General features: G+C 46.0%; 3 protein-coding genes across 4 annotated transcripts; 2 read left to right on the top strand and 1 right to left on the bottom strand.

Annotated features, from left to right (window-relative positions):
- Positions 1–2,411: 2,411 nt before the first annotated feature.
- TSTA_020430 (SAP domain protein, putative) lies at positions 2,412–3,230 on the top strand (the record flags this gene model as incomplete). The annotated part of the gene is made up of 2 exons (XM_002484174.1): positions 2,412–2,696; positions 2,727–3,230. 2 exons carry the CDS (start codon positions 2,412–2,414, stop codon positions 3,228–3,230), a joined length of 789 nt encoding a protein of 262 aa, XP_002484219.1.
- Positions 3,231–5,916: 2,686 nt separating this feature from the next.
- TSTA_020420 (uncharacterized protein) lies at positions 5,917–11,108 on the top strand (the record flags this gene model as incomplete). The annotated part of the gene is made up of 2 exons (XM_002484173.1): positions 5,917–6,031; positions 6,066–11,108. The coding sequence occupies 2 exons, from the start codon at positions 5,917–5,919 to the stop codon at positions 10,595–10,597; spliced, it is 4,647 nt and encodes a 1,548-aa protein (XP_002484218.1). The 3' UTR covers positions 10,598–11,108.
- Positions 11,109–11,387: 279 nt separating this feature from the next.
- TSTA_020410 (structure-specific recognition protein, putative) lies at positions 11,388–14,257 on the bottom strand. Of its 2 annotated transcripts, XM_002484171.1 has the most exons (7): positions 14,077–14,257; positions 13,797–14,019; positions 13,213–13,736; positions 12,915–13,154; positions 12,493–12,858; positions 12,356–12,428; positions 11,388–12,302 (listed from the first exon to the last, which is right to left on the bottom strand). In XM_002484171.1, coding segments are annotated over exons 1-7 (1,719 nt in total). In that variant the 5' UTR covers positions 14,079–14,257; the 3' UTR covers positions 11,388–12,011. The 2 variants fall into 2 exon arrangements, with proteins under 2 accessions (XP_002484216.1, XP_002484217.1); XM_002484172.1 differs by lacking the exons at positions 13,797–14,019; positions 14,077–14,257 and having other exon boundaries at positions 13,213–13,787.
- Between the last annotated feature and the right edge of the window lie 1,546 nt (positions 14,258–15,803).

Genomic DNA, 15,803 nt, shown 5'->3' with positions numbered 1-15,803 from the left:
CTCTGGCCAGCTAGGACTGTTGACAATAATGCCAATATGACGATATCGGCAGACTTTAATTTGACGATTTTTATCGTCAACACCTGAGTTTGCCGATACGATATCGTCAATAATTACTCTGTCGAATATACGACTCTTTAAGTAGCATCTCTATCGGTACCACTGCCTTGCTAATACAACGTTAAAATATTCGCAAATCACTATACATATACATGCACATCATGTACAACCAGGCTGAAACGAAGATTATCTGCACGGAGTGCAATATGCTGAAGTACTCACGCTGCCCTTGACCACTACCGTTTGAACTCATCATGAATCAACATCGGCATTCTTATAGTATCTCCCTTCAGCGAATACCTCTGGATACCTAAGAGACCCTTTGCTGCGCTAAAAACCCTCTCAAACAGCAACTTCAGAGGCAGGTATTGACAGGTAATCCCTGGCTACTGCTGCTATCTGCCGATACTCATCCTTGTGCATTCGCCACCAATTTCATAGCCAATTGTCGCCTGTGGTATCTATAACACCGACTGGAGGAGTTTCGGAGTACCTGGTATAAGATTCGATTGCCGATAGTTGATAGTCGATTTTGAACAAAGATAATTTTGGGATCTTGGTAAGTTGACGGACCAGGTAAAACATATAATAGTACTGGTTTCTGCTCAACAAAACACTAAGTATAAGAAGCAAAGTAAGAGGGATCTATCTACTCGAAATGACATCGGGCGTGATGAGCGAGGCACGTGTCGAACAAAGAGACTCAGCGCATGTACCAGCGGCAGATTCTCTTTACTCCTCAGGGACAAAGATTGTCACCTTTTAACAGAGTCCTGATTATTAATAAGACTTATGGCTAGGTGGGCCACTGTCAACTCGCATAGGCCACTTTGAGTATCGGTGATGTGATAATTTTGACGATATTGACGATATCGTATCGGCACACATGGGATTCGACGATGCCGATTGACAATACGATATCGGCAGATCCTTGTTTAGACGATGACGATAGACGATATGGAAAAATGATGCCGATATCGTATCGTCAACAGCTCTATGGCCAGCCATGGTGAGTAGGCCAGTGCCTAGGTATTTGTTGATCGTTCTCAAAATTATAAGGAGTATATGGATTATGGAAGTTATCTGTAGCACAGTAAGAAAGATACACAGTAGCAAAATTCGACTTTAAGAGAGAGGATATTGACGACCTTAAATACCTATGAAAAAGTCATATTAGAGTCACTGATCAGAGTCAGTCACGGTTCCTTGATCTGGTCTCGATATACATATTAAATGGCAATTCAGTAGATTCTTGACTCAGATGTCACAGGCTATTTGAAGGCCTGGGTTACAAGTTCATCTGATTGTTGCTACATTTGCAGTTTGTTGAAGACAGTCAGTGAGTGAACAGGCACCTATGAACATTTGAAAGGAAAGAAGAAATATTTTACTTAGTAAGTTAGAAATTAGAATATTCTACCCAGTGAGGGGATTAAATAAATATAGTCTTCTATGTAATTCCTCCTGATAAATCTCCGGGAGCTCACTGGAATATGACAACCCCCTAGTAGGTTGTACAAGCAAAAATTCCGCATTTTTATCAGATAATTGGCACATAATACAAGTTATTACTCAATTCTATGTCTTAAAAATGATCGTAATAGTCATCAGAATTGCCATTGAGGCGGAATAGTCATTGAGCACATGCTCATCCATAATTTCCTTTGAATTCTCCAGGCTTCTCGGGAAGATTTCTACTTTCTTTCGCTAATCATCAATAGATATTAGTTCAAATATTTTCTTCATAGTATGTAGCCTATCATCTGTACAGTAACGATACTCTCTTTATTCACCTCACCATGAAAAGAGCAATATTGAGGTGGTATTGCTTCTATTTCAATCACCGCTTACTGCTGATGGCTTTTTGTCATATTTAGTAATACACAATCGAAGACATTTTATGTCTAGGGACCTACAACTGCGAAAGAAGTATCGTTCGGACTGGTCCCTATTGCAAGTTGATTGAGAAATTAGGGCTATTTTGGTGAGTTACCGAAATAGGGCTAGCGGACCTGAATGAAAATCCAAAACATCTGATTGGCCGATTGCACGTGACATGATATCAACTAGTCAAGTAGCGACTCGTGCCTTGAGGCTTTCAGTGTCAAAACAACCCCTTGTCTAAGCGATTGCTTTCATTCTTTAATCTTCCCTCTGATTTACATTCCATCTTCATATTCTTACAAATCTCCTAAGCTATCTTTTACTTTCTATGTCCATCTATTGCTAAAGCTTCACACTCTTTAGCGCCCCTCGGTCGCATTTATCGCCCCTTGCGCGCAAGACGACGTCACTTCAACTTTGAACTCACCATTTTTTTGCCTGATAACAACAATCTTCAAACACTCACAATGGCATCCGAATACGAAAAGAAGACTGTCGCACAGCTACAAGAAATACTCAAAAGCCGGGGTTTGACAGCCAACGGTAAGAAGGCTGAGCTCATTGCTCGTCTTCAAGAAGCCGATAAATCCTCCAGTGAAACCAAGCCAACCGAAACCAAACCCGATGCTACCGCCGAAGATATCATCGACTGGGACGATGAAGCGCCTGCTACCGAAGCACCGTTGAAAGAAAGCACGGAAGCTTCGACGGAAGCTGGCGCCGCTACTATCGCTGCCGGTGGTCAGGGTCAAGTGCCTAATCCCGTGGCTGTCCCTAATCAGACACTCGGGGAAGATCCAGCAAAGACGAGCGATTTGCACGTTGAGTCGGCCCCTCAGGAACAACCTGCGGCAGAGGAGAAGCCCGCGGTCGACTACAGTATCGGACTTCAGCCAACAGAGGTGGAGGAAGAATTGAGGAAACGCAAAGCTCGCGCGGAGAAGTTTGGCATCGTTGCAGAAACTGGATCAGAGACGACGGAGGCAGAGAAGATTCTTGAACGAGCGAAGCGATTCGGAACAGGAGCCTCGAACGATTCGGATGTGGGTATCAACCGTTTGGACCAAGCTCTTCCTAACGAGCGAGCACGGAAGCGCGGTCGAGGAGACGATCAGGGTGGAAGGGGAGGCAAGCGACGGAACAATGGTGGACGTAATCGTCACCAGAATAACAACCGCAAGGGCAATAATCCAACTGGTCGAAGCAACGCACCTAAGCCCGTGTTTAGTGAAAAGGATAGAGCTGCGGCGGAAGCCAGGAAGAACCGGTTCGCTACAGCTGCGTGATGGATGGCGCTACTACAGGGATGATGATCTATTCCGGCAAAAATCAGAATGATTCTCAAGTCAAAAACATGAGAAAGGAACGGTTGTATTCTTCTATGCTTGTATTCTAATGTTTCGATCGATATAGTTTCTAGGCGTTCATGGAGGTGTGTCTATGTGATATAAGCTGAGTTTTTCAGTGCGACGATTTGCCCATCTCTTTAAGGGCAAGTTCATGCAATATCATCTATGTTGTGTGATCTGAATATGCCACCTTCTGGTCCTCGATTGGATGGCAGCAGATCAGGTGACTTTCATTGAATGCGGTGGACTTTCCACTATCACATTTCCTCCACACCCTCTTTTCTCTTGTATATTGATATTCCGGAGAATATACGCCAATGAAATAATGTGGCGCTTGAGTCTACTTGAGCCAGATCGCCTCAATCGCCCCGTGCAACTACTCTCGGCCTAGTGGCAACATCTAGTAGTAGTAAAGTATCATAAAGGGAAATATAAATACCGCGTAGCTAGTATTATTATTTGCTCCGAGTCCGCATTGTTGAAAGAAGCCTATCCAAACTCTTGATACCCTTCAAGCCGAAATTGTGCATCGGACATTTAACCCATTTATGTTGTTCGGTTCCTGGTCCCTTTTATTTTCTCCGTAATATGTACTACAGTACGATAGGGGTAGTACGTACAATATCCGAATGTGGTGCTGCGTAAGACGTACTATTTCTCTAATCAATTGCAAGTGGATCCTGATATCAGAGTTATGCGAGGCTCAGCCTGGCCCTGCCCACGCTAATGCACGTTAGGGACCAAATCAGATTTGCATACGCCGATTTCACGATCTGACTGGCCTAAAGATAGCCAATCGCCGCCTGAGGACGCTTGGTGAAATTTTTGAGTCTTTTGGACTGTTTTCGACGGGGGAAGTCATCACGTCGTTATTCGTGATAAGACAATGGGAAGAAAAGAATGGGTCACAGAAAAAGGTTCGGCTCGAAATTGGTGACAACCAGAACCAGAAAATTGATGGGCGAATGAGGACGATCCGTGGGTTCAGGATGTTGGTAGACGAGGCCGTGTATTCGCGATATCAACATTTTGACAGTTGAGTTCAAGAAGTTCCTGGAGTATTAGGTAACGGGCAATATATTGACTCGACTTATCATATAACCCATATTGATCAAAGCACCCGTCAAAAGCGGGACCGATTTCTAGATTCAGTTGCCGACTCGTTGCATGAATCGGTCGCACTGTAACTGCATACGGAGTACCACGAGGCAGATTCTCTTTTGATGCTGGACTAAATGCAAATCTCGGAGTCTCGTGATCGCACATGATTGAAGAGGAAGGAGCATCACCTGACTTTCCTTTTACTTCGAGGACAGCTAAACATCACGACTTCATCTTGTAGATGCCAGATGGTATTTCTGCCTTGTTGGTCGAATACCAGTAACGTGCTGTTGGGACTATTCTTAGCAGCATGCAACTAAATACACTAAAATCCATGCATCGCACTAATCACCAATTTCACTCCTCACTCGACAGTTGATATGTTGAATCGTTTTCCACCGACGCCGTGCACGGAACTTGGTCTTTCCACTCCTCTTCACAGCGCCACTTATCGCGCTCCTATCACATCCTGGATCCCTGTCAAAAATTTTTGATTTTGCTCGCGGATTCTCTCGACGGCCCGCTACGCTAACTTCGCTTCTGGTCCCGTTTCCCACATCCCTCCAACAAGACACTCTAAGTTCAAGTAGAGCGGGGCATGGCCGTTCGAAATCCTCTAATTTGTACGGACGAACCAATCCAACCGACGAGCACTGTCTATAACTTTCGTTCTGGCCTGCAGCCTGTGAGAGAACGTACTCGTGGTATTTTAACCGCCCATTGCTCACGGTCCAAGATGCGCGCCGCTTTCGGTGATGATGACTCGTTGGTAGAAGAGGTCTTAGCTTGTTTGACAACCTATGAGAAAGCTACTCAGGACGGACGCATATGCGCATCCTTTTAACTTGATAGGAAACCCCGTCGATCGCTCAAATTATTCTTTCAGGTGTTTTTCTCTGCATGCTCATGGAGCGCCACTTCCGGTTTACCTGGTTCGATTGTTCCGAAGACATAATCCCTGTACAAAGCCAATATAACCCTGGGGTCAGGCAGCCCACGCGTGTGGGAAAAATCTTTTTCATTTTTTTCTTAACATCGACCTATTTTTCGACTCGAACTATACGCCGACTCAGAAGACATTTTTTGCTGAGTAACAATAAGATTTTTACATACTAAGCTGAGCTCGAGTGACGTGTCAACCCATTTGCCTTGTTCTATGTACCGGCCTCGCCTCATCTGCATCCTGCACTAGCCACGACTCGCTAATGTGGAGAGTAGGCCGCTCCGAAAGTGTGGCGGAGTCTGCAGGAACAACTGTATGCCCTGCTCTGATATACAAATACATGAAGAGCAGTACTGATGATTACATAGTGAAGGTTGAGCCTTAAAATAATTTTTGAGCGGTCAAGGAACCATATTTATAGACGACATTCCATAAAAGTCCGGTGTTACTACTCATCTCAACTCCGTCCGCATCTATACCATTAAAGGCTATCGTGAACTTCATAGTTCATATGCACGGAATTTGAATCGCCGTGATGAGAACGAAACAAATCAGTCATTAATATCGAAATCGACATCAATGGGGTCACCTCGCTTGGCGCTGGAATTCCGGATATCGTCGCATAATGTCTTCATACAGAACAGATCGCATTCGGGGAGGGAGATTGCCCGAATCAAGACCAATCGACGATGTTGTAAGTTCGCCACATAACGGTTCCCAAGCTATAGGTTATTTTGGATATACGTCTTCTAGATCTCACCTTCCAACATCAGCGACATTACCATCTGAAAACCGCATGGGACCTCGACCAACCGCCCTAGAAGAAGACCAGCCAAAGACTCGACCGATGTCGAAACCATCAAGATCGTTCTCTAGCGACGATGTTGTACGTCCGTCGGGGCTACCACGACTGACTGGCGTTAGTACGTCTCGTAGGCGTCCTTCGGCACCTCCAACACCTACTACTCGCTTGGGTCTGTCACAACTGTCGTCTAATAACGCCAAAGCGAAAACGAGGGACCCTGTTGTTCCCGCAATGGATGGATCGAGAAGCATCAATGATCGTCCACGGAATGTTCTTCGCAGAAAAGCAAACTTTAAGAGAGAAGAACCGGATGACGGAACGACGATTGCACGACCGACTGTCAACACCAACGTCAAGGATGTTTCAACCACGAAAGCTCCGCCTCAAGCTGTGGTTCGGCCAGAGCACGAACCCAATCCTCCTGTCCGAGATGTGGCACGTTATCAAAATACTTCTACTATTGCCACGAAATTGCCGCGAACGAACGTGGTCAAGTCAACAGAAAACGGACAAGTTCAACAAATACCCAAAGAATTCATTGGACTCCGCACTGTGATCAACACCAGCAACCTTCCTCCTCCAACTCCTATTTTTCCGTCGGCAAGCAGCCCTTCGACTCGCTACTCAGGGTCCCCCGGTATGTGGAGTAGTCGAGGGTCTACTCCAACCTCTCTCTCATCGTATTCACCCGGCATCACTCAACCAACAAATTACAGGTTCAAGCAGCAGAGTCCCGTTCAACTACGTCAGACAGCCGGCCTCCGAATGACAACCACACCACCTGTATCGCAGATAGACTCTGAAGAACCTACCATGCTTGGTCCGATAGCTACTGATGATTATGCAAGATCTGCACTTGCTGAGATTGCTTCAGCGGAAAGGACCAACGAGGCATTGGCACCTACGCCAATAGCTTCATTTGAACAATCGCAACCCTCTCAAACAACGCAAAGCAATAGCGTTGACGAACAACAGCATGACATTCCTAACCCACCAGCTTCGAAAAATACCTTATTAGCATCACCTAACTTGGGAAGCAATGCTCCAATCAGACCTCGACGGCCGAGCCGTGATGGGACTGATAAGTTGGAACAAGCTGTTTCTCCAGTAATCCGGAGCAATTTACCTGGCCTGCGGACAAATCCCGGCCACACACGTCGAGCATCGGCAGACAAAGTGAGCTCCCCAGAGCTGTTGCGTGTGATTCCTGTTCGATCAGCTGCGACTTCTGTGGAATCACTTCAATCTAATGCCTCGAGCCGTATCCCCTCTCGCAGTGACACCACGCCTCAGATCCCACGGAAAGCACCACGGACACTGGTCAAGGTCCCTAAAGAGTCTAAGGGGTCAGCCAACGCAACTTCACCGAACAAGTTCAGTCTATTCAGCAAGAAATCCAAAGCAGAACTGACTTCGTCTAAGCCAAGTACAGCAGAAAAGACGTCTCGCAAGGGACCGACGGCTGGTACTGGCCATGAAGGTTATGGCAAGTATGCTCATCGAGGACGCAAACCGAGCATCAGTGGCAACAGCAACGATGTCAGAGCACGGTCTACGAGTTCTAGCGATGTCACATCAATTTCCGCCAACAAGGGCTACAATCGCCAAGAACCAGGTATTGATGACTTTCTTCGTGAACGGCTAGAACCTGTTATCATCAATGGAGGTGGCATGGATCGTGACGAGCTTTTCCGAACCCAGAGCGGCCAGAGTTTGAGTACGATGAGTGTCACATCAGCCTCTGCTTCTTCGACTGTCAATGGCGGTCCTATAGCAGGAGGATACTCCTCCGAGTCTTTGATTTCATCAATCGATCAGAACAAACCGGCTGTTAGGATGTTTAGTTCAGATACCAGCCTTCCTTCTCAACTTGGCAATATGAAGCAAATGAAACCGAAGATAACACGAAATGAGTCTGCACCTGCTCAAATTGTGAGCAACAAGAAAAGATTACCGAGTACACAAGAAGTTTCAAGATCAAGCGAAGACTCAAACTTTTCTGCATTGCCGCAAATCAGCAAAGTGGTTTCCAAATCAGAGAGCATTGGTTCAACGAAGATTTCAACAACAAAACCCAGCCGGAGATGGAACTTCTTTCACAGGAGCCAGAGGAATGAACCAAAGCAGAAGACTCCGGTGTCTGACAAGAACACAGTCGTTGAAACGCAGCTTCCGGCGCAAGTTGCTACTCTTCCCAAGACTCGACCTGTCGCTCATTACGCGCTTCTTGATGCTGATTCGGATTCGCTGGAAGAAATATTGCATCGTGTGGAAGAATCTCCTCCAAGCGATGACGAGGCTTTCTTGAAACTCCACGACGAAACCAACTCCGAACTGTCTTTGACTGCACGCCACGGGACAAGTGTATTGCTTCCGTCACCCCCTGCTATCTGGAAGGAGTTCAACGCTGAGCGTGCCAGTCCTCCGAAGAATAGACCAGCCAGTCCAAAGGTCTTCTTTCAGAAGGAGGATGAAGGTCCAGAGAAGGAGGGAAAGAGGCGTAGCAGATTGGCACCAGTTGGACGTATACCGCGCGTCGTTTCCAGGAGAGATCGAGATCATAAACCCCCTGCTCAGTCATATTCGCGACCCTTTAGCCGTGATGAGGCACCTTCTCTGACGATCACCGCTGGTGCCCAGGCGAATGTTCCGAATGTTTTTGGCAGGTCGAAGCTTAATATCGAGACAGATCCTCTTTTACAGGGACCATTCTACACAGTACCCAACGAATCAGGGCCTTTCAGCGCTCCGGCAATCAGTGAAAGTGCGAAGTTCATGTCAGGTGCATATGCAACCAATGAGTTCTTGCAATTTTCTCCTCAAAAGCAATCCGAAGTCTCCAGCTCAACATCTGAAGGGGATTCCATTCTTGCAACTGTAGCTGCCATGGGAAAACCCAATACCGGTGTGGATGAAGAGGACATATGGGCCGAATACGATGATCTTTTGGATACCATGTTGACGCCTAATAAAAATACAGTGTCAGAACCCAAGAAGCTAGGATCATTCGAATTGGCCAAGAAGGCGAGCAAGACTTTGCAAGCGGAGATCAGTGCTTCAGATGCCACTCCACGGGTTTCTACTGCTTCTGACACGCCCAGTCTTGCTATTGCAGATGCTACATCGCCTGATCGGTCAAGCGACGCATCAGTACGCCTACGGCGGTCTAAGATTGCTGCTGCATTACACTCTTCTATATCCCCATCGCCTCAGGTCTCTTACAGTGAGCTCATTGCTGGTTACTCAGAACGAAACAAAAGCCTCTCTGATTTTATCCCACCGGACAGTCCTGCCAAGCCCACGGAGGAAGACAACCAACCACAGCCTGAAGAGCTTCGGTCGCCTACTCCAACCAATACACCTGACTTTGAGACAACTCGTCGGCGAAATACGATGTTGTTTGACATGGCCGAAAGAATGCGGGAGGGAGCAGCGGCACAGACTAATCTCAGATCTGCCTCTCTTATGACTAGCAAGTGGCTTTCTTTTGGTCGTGTTCTTTTCAGTCCCGCTCATAACCGCGTTCAGAAGAGCGAATCAGAAAGCATCTTGATTCTTGATGGGCTGGGCAATGACGATTGGTCTTACTATTGTGCACTGACATATCCTAACACAAACATTTACAATATGAGCATTCGATCTGGATCATCTTCCTCCTCGCCTCATCCTGATGCATGGAAGCCGCCAGCTAACCACCATCTTGTTCATCATACTGGTGACCGTACTGCATTTCCATTCTCGAAGGGTTTTTTCTCGGCTTGCGTTCTCAGATTTCCTGCGGCGTCTTCTGAGGATAGGCAGAGACATATCCTTTCCGAATGCAAGAGGGTATTGCGTCCCGGTGGCTATCTGGAAATGAGCATTTTGGATTTGGACCTGGTGAATGTGGGTAGTAAGACACGGAAAGCAGTGAGGAAACTAAAGGAGAAAATCTACATCGCAGATCCAGATATCAGTCTCAAACCTGCAAGCGATAACATTCAGAGACTGTTGGGAATTTGTGGCTATGATAATTTGAATAGATGTATGGTCAGTATTCCAGTTGCGGGGATGATTGGAGGATCCACGGCGTCTTCCAACTCCAACAATACCTTGTCCGATCTTCCCAGCGCAGGGACGGGTCTCTCCTCACAACCATCTCTCACAACAAGCTCATCACAACCTCATGCGAGGACACCGTCAGATGAGACAGAACCTTCTCTCGGTGACTTGCTTTCAGATCCGTCACCTTCTGCTACGAATGATGAGTCGATCACGAAGGTTGTTGCTCGAGTGGGACGATGGTGGTACACACGTTGTTATGAGATACCAGTCCTTTCCGATCCAACCACCGATCAAAGCATCTGGTCTGAACGACGGTTATTACGCGAATGCCAAAAGAGGGGCACCGGCTTCAGATTGCTCATTGCGTACGCACAGAAACCGAGCGAGAAGCGGAGGACCGTCAGCCTATAACGTTATAATACGATTTTAACCTTCTTAACACCAATAATCCAGCGTTTTCATTTTTGTAACCTTTCGGACATGACGAGAAAGACGATTTGATATATTTCATGACAACAAACCAACGAATTTGACGACACGATATCTGCGTACAACTATACTTAATATTATGAATGACGGGTGATTCATGATGATGATTATGACTTTTTCAGCACTTTCTTCGGTCGCCGGATATAATACAAACTTGGTTTCCCTTAATATGACATTTTCTGGGAGTTTTATATGAATTGAAACCATATAAGACGCATCATGGACCTCGCGGTCCGATTCTTCATGTTTGCATGGTGGTGGTGGCTGCTATGAGCGATCTCACGCGTTTATTTCAATTTTTCTCAACTTTTGTTTCTTGTTTCTCCTTTTCCAGATACCAACATTTGCGGATACTCGTCTTGTTTTGCTCTTCTTGTTCGTGTCCTGGAGATACTATACCTACTTGATAGCAACCTAATTCAATGTCACCATATCTAAATCTGATTGATTGGTTTAGTCCGTCATCTTATTGATTATTGAGCCCTACTAATACATGATTAGTAGCTACATTTGGCGGCTCTGGCCTATGTTCCTAGGTGAAGCGCCACCTAGGTACGTATTTGTAATACGATTGGCTTATTACTGGTGGTATCTGTGTAATTCATCCTTCGTTTCAAGAAAAAGGAACAAGCCAATGCGTCAAATTGTGACTGCATTCACCGCGAGGCAGTGGCATGGCAGTGCGGCTGCCCAGGAGATCGAAGCGAGATAAAGAAGGCAGTCAGCCCCCGAAGCCTGCCACGTGTTACATTCCTTACTCTCTAAGCTTTCAAATCTACAAAGCTCTCTTGATGGCTGCTTAAAGGTTCCCAAATTGGCAAATCCTTCGTCGACCGTGATTCTTTAAGTTAATCATTTGGTGGGTGGATGACATGCGAGGTGAGAAGGTAGTTAGGGCTTAATTTGATATGGGACCATCATCCATGGATCAAATACCTCGAAGTAGGTACTCCACAGGCCAGGTTCGTAAATAGTTCCATCCAAGAGTTGGATTAGAGTGAATGAAGATTATAGAACGCACTTTTTCTGATCGATATGCAGAATGGGTTGTGTCATCATAACCAAACGATTTGGTAAAGAAGAAAGTAAAATGCGCACACGAGAACTGAAGAAATAGCCAACCCTATGCATCTCAACATTTCTGATATATCAAAACTCTAGGGGGAACCTTTTTGTCTGAAAATATGAGTGACGTGATAACTAAGTGGTGAAGAGTTGGAGGATACAATGGCTCTCCCTGCTTTCTTCCCACCACCTGGTCTGGTCTGAAATGAAGTGGCCTGATTCGATTGTAGGGCCAGAATACATCTGTCTAATATGTAAAAAGACCAACGGCTTATTTGCCGACTTTCGATTTCTTCTTCGGTCGCTCTTCTTCCTCTTCGTCCATTTCATCATCCACGGCATCGTCTTCATCTGGATCATCCATTTCAGCATCGCTGCCACTTCCGCTACCGCTACTTTCGTGTGCAGAGTCATATTCTTCGGCGACGTCGGAGTCGGAGTCAGCATGGAAGTCTTCATCGACAGACTCCTCGTCTTCGTCGGCGGAGCCACGGTCAGGACGGACATCCTCGTCAGTGGACAGGTCGTCGTTTTCAAGCGCTGCTTTGATAAGTGCGGCCGACTATCGAAATGTTAGGTATGTCAAATAATATTGGGGGGAGGGGGAATTCTTACGTCGTCAACCATTTCATTCTTGATTCGGATGTTCTTCGCTTTGAAGAATTCCTCGAGCGGCTGTTGTTCCTCACTGTATAGACGAGATTGATTAGAAAAAAAGCGACTTTAGTAATAAAGGGGCGTAGAATGCATACCGATTGATATTGCTGAATTGATGTTCTCCCAGTCCTCCCTTCAGACTGACTGTGATATCAAACGTCCTGCTGGCAGAGATCGCTCCACCGACACGGGACATGGTGACCACCGAGATGTTCTCGATCTGGACGTACGTCGCCGGCTTAGGGACAAACATGAGACTCTTATCCAGAAAATACAAAAGTCCCTCGTTTGCTTTAATCGAGCACTTAACTCCGCTGTGGCCGTGATGGCTGACAAAGTCCTTCGATGGCATGATGACTTTCTTTCCGGACAAGCCGCGGAAGATCTTTGTGATGACTTGGTGAATTGGTTCCTCATATCGCGGTTCGAGTTTGTCTTTGTAGCGCTCCCGCAAAAGTTCCCTGTAGAAGATTTTAAGAATAGTGATCTTAGCTCACTGTAGGCTGCAAGTACTTACTCTGTCATGTTCAACTCTATGCTAACTTCTTCGTCAAGTTTCAATTGCATAACCAAGAAAGGATATCTTGTTTGACCCTGTCGAAGAGGGGGATCCAGACCAAGAACAATCAAAGTGTGCATTTCGTCGTTCTTGGGCAGCAAGAAGAACTTCTTTATCGAGGAGTACTGAATCTTGTAGTCGTAGGTCTTACCGCGCAAACGGAATGACGCCTCATACATATCGATATCGAATCGACCTCTGTACGACATAGTTATTAGTACGCATCACTAGCCCACATGAAATAACAACTGCATACCTAGGTGTAAGATGGAGGACATCCAAGAAGGTGGCGAATGTATCTCCTGCAACATCTCCTATCTCGGCCTTATCCATAAGTGTCTCGTAGAAGAGGTTAGCAGCATTCTGTTCCTCGGCCTCCTCTTCGCCCTCTTCCTCGCTTCCTTCTTTTTTAGCACCGTCGCCTTCAGCCTTCTCCTTTTTAAGTGCAGTACCAGGAATGTAGAATCGCATCTCAACTAGCTCATCAGGACCAGCTGCAGCTTTCCGGCCGCGGTTTTTTGTGCTTCCCTCGATATGGCCATTTGCCTTTTCGTCTGCTGGTAAAGCGAACTCGACGGCGACTTCGTTCTTACCCGCCAGGTTTGTGTTCGAAATCTCAGAGTAAGGAATTTCAAATGCGGGACGATTTTGGACGTTGAAGGCGAGTTCGGCTTTAGTGAATTCTGCTTTTCCCCAGTTCCAGCCTCGGATAGCATGTTCTCGTTGTTCGATGGCGACACCGTACCAAACTTTGAAGGCTCTACTCAATCGCTCAAAGTCCTGCATGAGAGGTGAAGATTTAGTAACAAGATCAAAATGTGAAATGCAGGACTGAGATACCTCTTGGTCAAATCCATCCAGTTGGATGACACCTGAAGTCCGCGATAAAATTTTCAGCTCAAATCCTTTGGCGGCTCGACTCCATTGCGCAGCTCCAATGTTGCTGCTATCCAAAGTGAATGTATCTCCACCGCCTGATGGTCGCCATCCCATCCCACTTTCTGCAAGTTTGCATTTCCCAGACTGTTTGGACAGGTCGAGGTAGATATTATCGAAGCTTTCCCTTGAGAACATATTAGCTTCAAGAATCAACGGGTCAACAGAAAAATAATGAGCTCACATATTGGAGGTGCGCCGATGCAGCGACTCAAAATTGTTGTGTAATTCCAAGAGGACTGTCCAAGTCTGTACTGATAGATCGCCCTCACTCTAATACAATGTTTAATGACAAATCAATGAAGCAAAAGTGGTGGTTGTTGGAGGTGTAAGAGCTTGAACTGATATGCAAAAGCTCTTTGCTCGTACGCGCCTTCCAAAGACGCGGCGCGACGACATCACTTTAACGTCCAAAAGGGGGTTAGCGTGCCAAGACTATACCGACAGATCACATGACGGAGAATATCACCAAATAAGGAACTAGACTATATTTGGATTAGTAGCTTTTTCATCGGATACTGAGTTTTGCTTTAGTTTCTTAACTGCTTCTACTTCATGGTTACTTTTGACTCAGAACATAGACTCGACTCTATCGAAATACGGGGCCGTGGCTTACGGGAGATTCAACCTTCTTAATGCCTATCTGCTCTGGATCATCGTTGGGCCACTATGCCAGGCCCGCAGCCTGGAATGATGCGATACCTTTGATGTGTCAGATTGCAACCATTACAAATTCTCAAAGCGTTCCGATGAGATAGTGATATCGATGGCTTCTCAAGCGACTTTATCCTTACGTACGACGTCGTTTGGGATCCGGATAACGCAGATCGAATTCATCAGAAAGTTTTGATTCAATATGCAAGCATCATTATACACGAAACCACTTGACTGCGCTTTTAAAGCTGTGACGATGCCTGCGATATCGAATGGCTGATCAAGAACCGCTTTCGGCCTCGCCTTTAATTAGAGGCAATGAGAAGCAACAATCTTTTGTCAAACCATGTCTTGTCCGAGGACTGTTTCAACTCCTCAGGGCATCGGAAAAACCGGGACATTGTAGAATTGGTATTCTCGTAATATTGTCTCATCTCACTAACCACAAGCTGCATAACCTTGTAAAACTCTTGGGACGTCCTCTACTGAAGCATCCATCATTCATAAGCCAACAAAGAGTTGCTTATTTGACTTTGAGCTACTCTCAGAGCGGCATTCTTTATATGTCGTGAGGCACCTCCTAACATGAAAAGGAGCATGATTCATAAATACAAGAATGGTAACGAGATTACGCCAGCCCGTGGCTTCGGCTGTTTATCTCGGACCAGTGGGGCATATACTGTACCTCTCATTGGCACAAAGACTCCTTGTCTTGAAATAGTACAGTATCAAAACTGTCTGATTGGCGCAAACCAGGGCTAGTGTCACTTTGCAATCTTATTTAGTTAGACAGAGATCCGTTAGCCTCAGCACTAGTGAGGCCGTACCACGCAATTACTGAGCCACGTCCGCACACCTTCCAAGTCTGGGTCAGGGACGGGACGCTCCATCCTCTCTTCGCTCTGAGATTCTTCCTCTCTATTGATCAGCTTTGGACCTGGCCATTGCCATCTTCAATCCCCTCTTGACCATGTCATTCGCTTGAACATTTTCGCTCTTCTTTTCTTTATCTTTTGAATATACTAATCAGTTTGTGTGTTTTTACCAACTACACCACGCTCTTTTCAACACTCACGACGCCCTCAAACTCGCCTTAATTCCCAATCCAACCAACTACTTTCTTCGCTCATTTTCAAGAACTTCTGGATAATCGCTTGACAGGTGCATTAGATTTCGGATACAGAATCAATTCTCCGCTTGAGTCGCTTTTGTCATCACTGCCACACGCCAAGATAGTACCAGAACAATACGCATATT

This window comes from Talaromyces stipitatus, genomic scaffold (assembly GCF_000003125.1).
Source record: "Talaromyces stipitatus ATCC 10500 scf_1105507295549 genomic scaffold, whole genome shotgun sequence".
In the NCBI taxonomy this organism is placed as follows: Eukaryota; Fungi; Ascomycota; class Eurotiomycetes; order Eurotiales; family Trichocomaceae; genus Talaromyces; species Talaromyces stipitatus.
This window is presented reverse-complemented; position numbering and strand designations above follow the sequence as displayed.

Excerpts from the sequence above, each read along its gene's own strand:
- TSTA_020410 (XM_002484171.1), bottom strand. Across the intron at positions 12,859-12,914 it reads ATAGAGTTGAACATGACAGA|GGAACTTTTGCGGGAGCGCT; the intron begins GTAAGTACTTGC and ends AATCTTCTACAG. Across the intron at positions 12,429-12,492 it reads CAATTCAGCAATATCAATCG|TGAGGAACAACAGCCGCTCG; the intron begins GTATGCATTCTA and ends TCGTCTATACAG.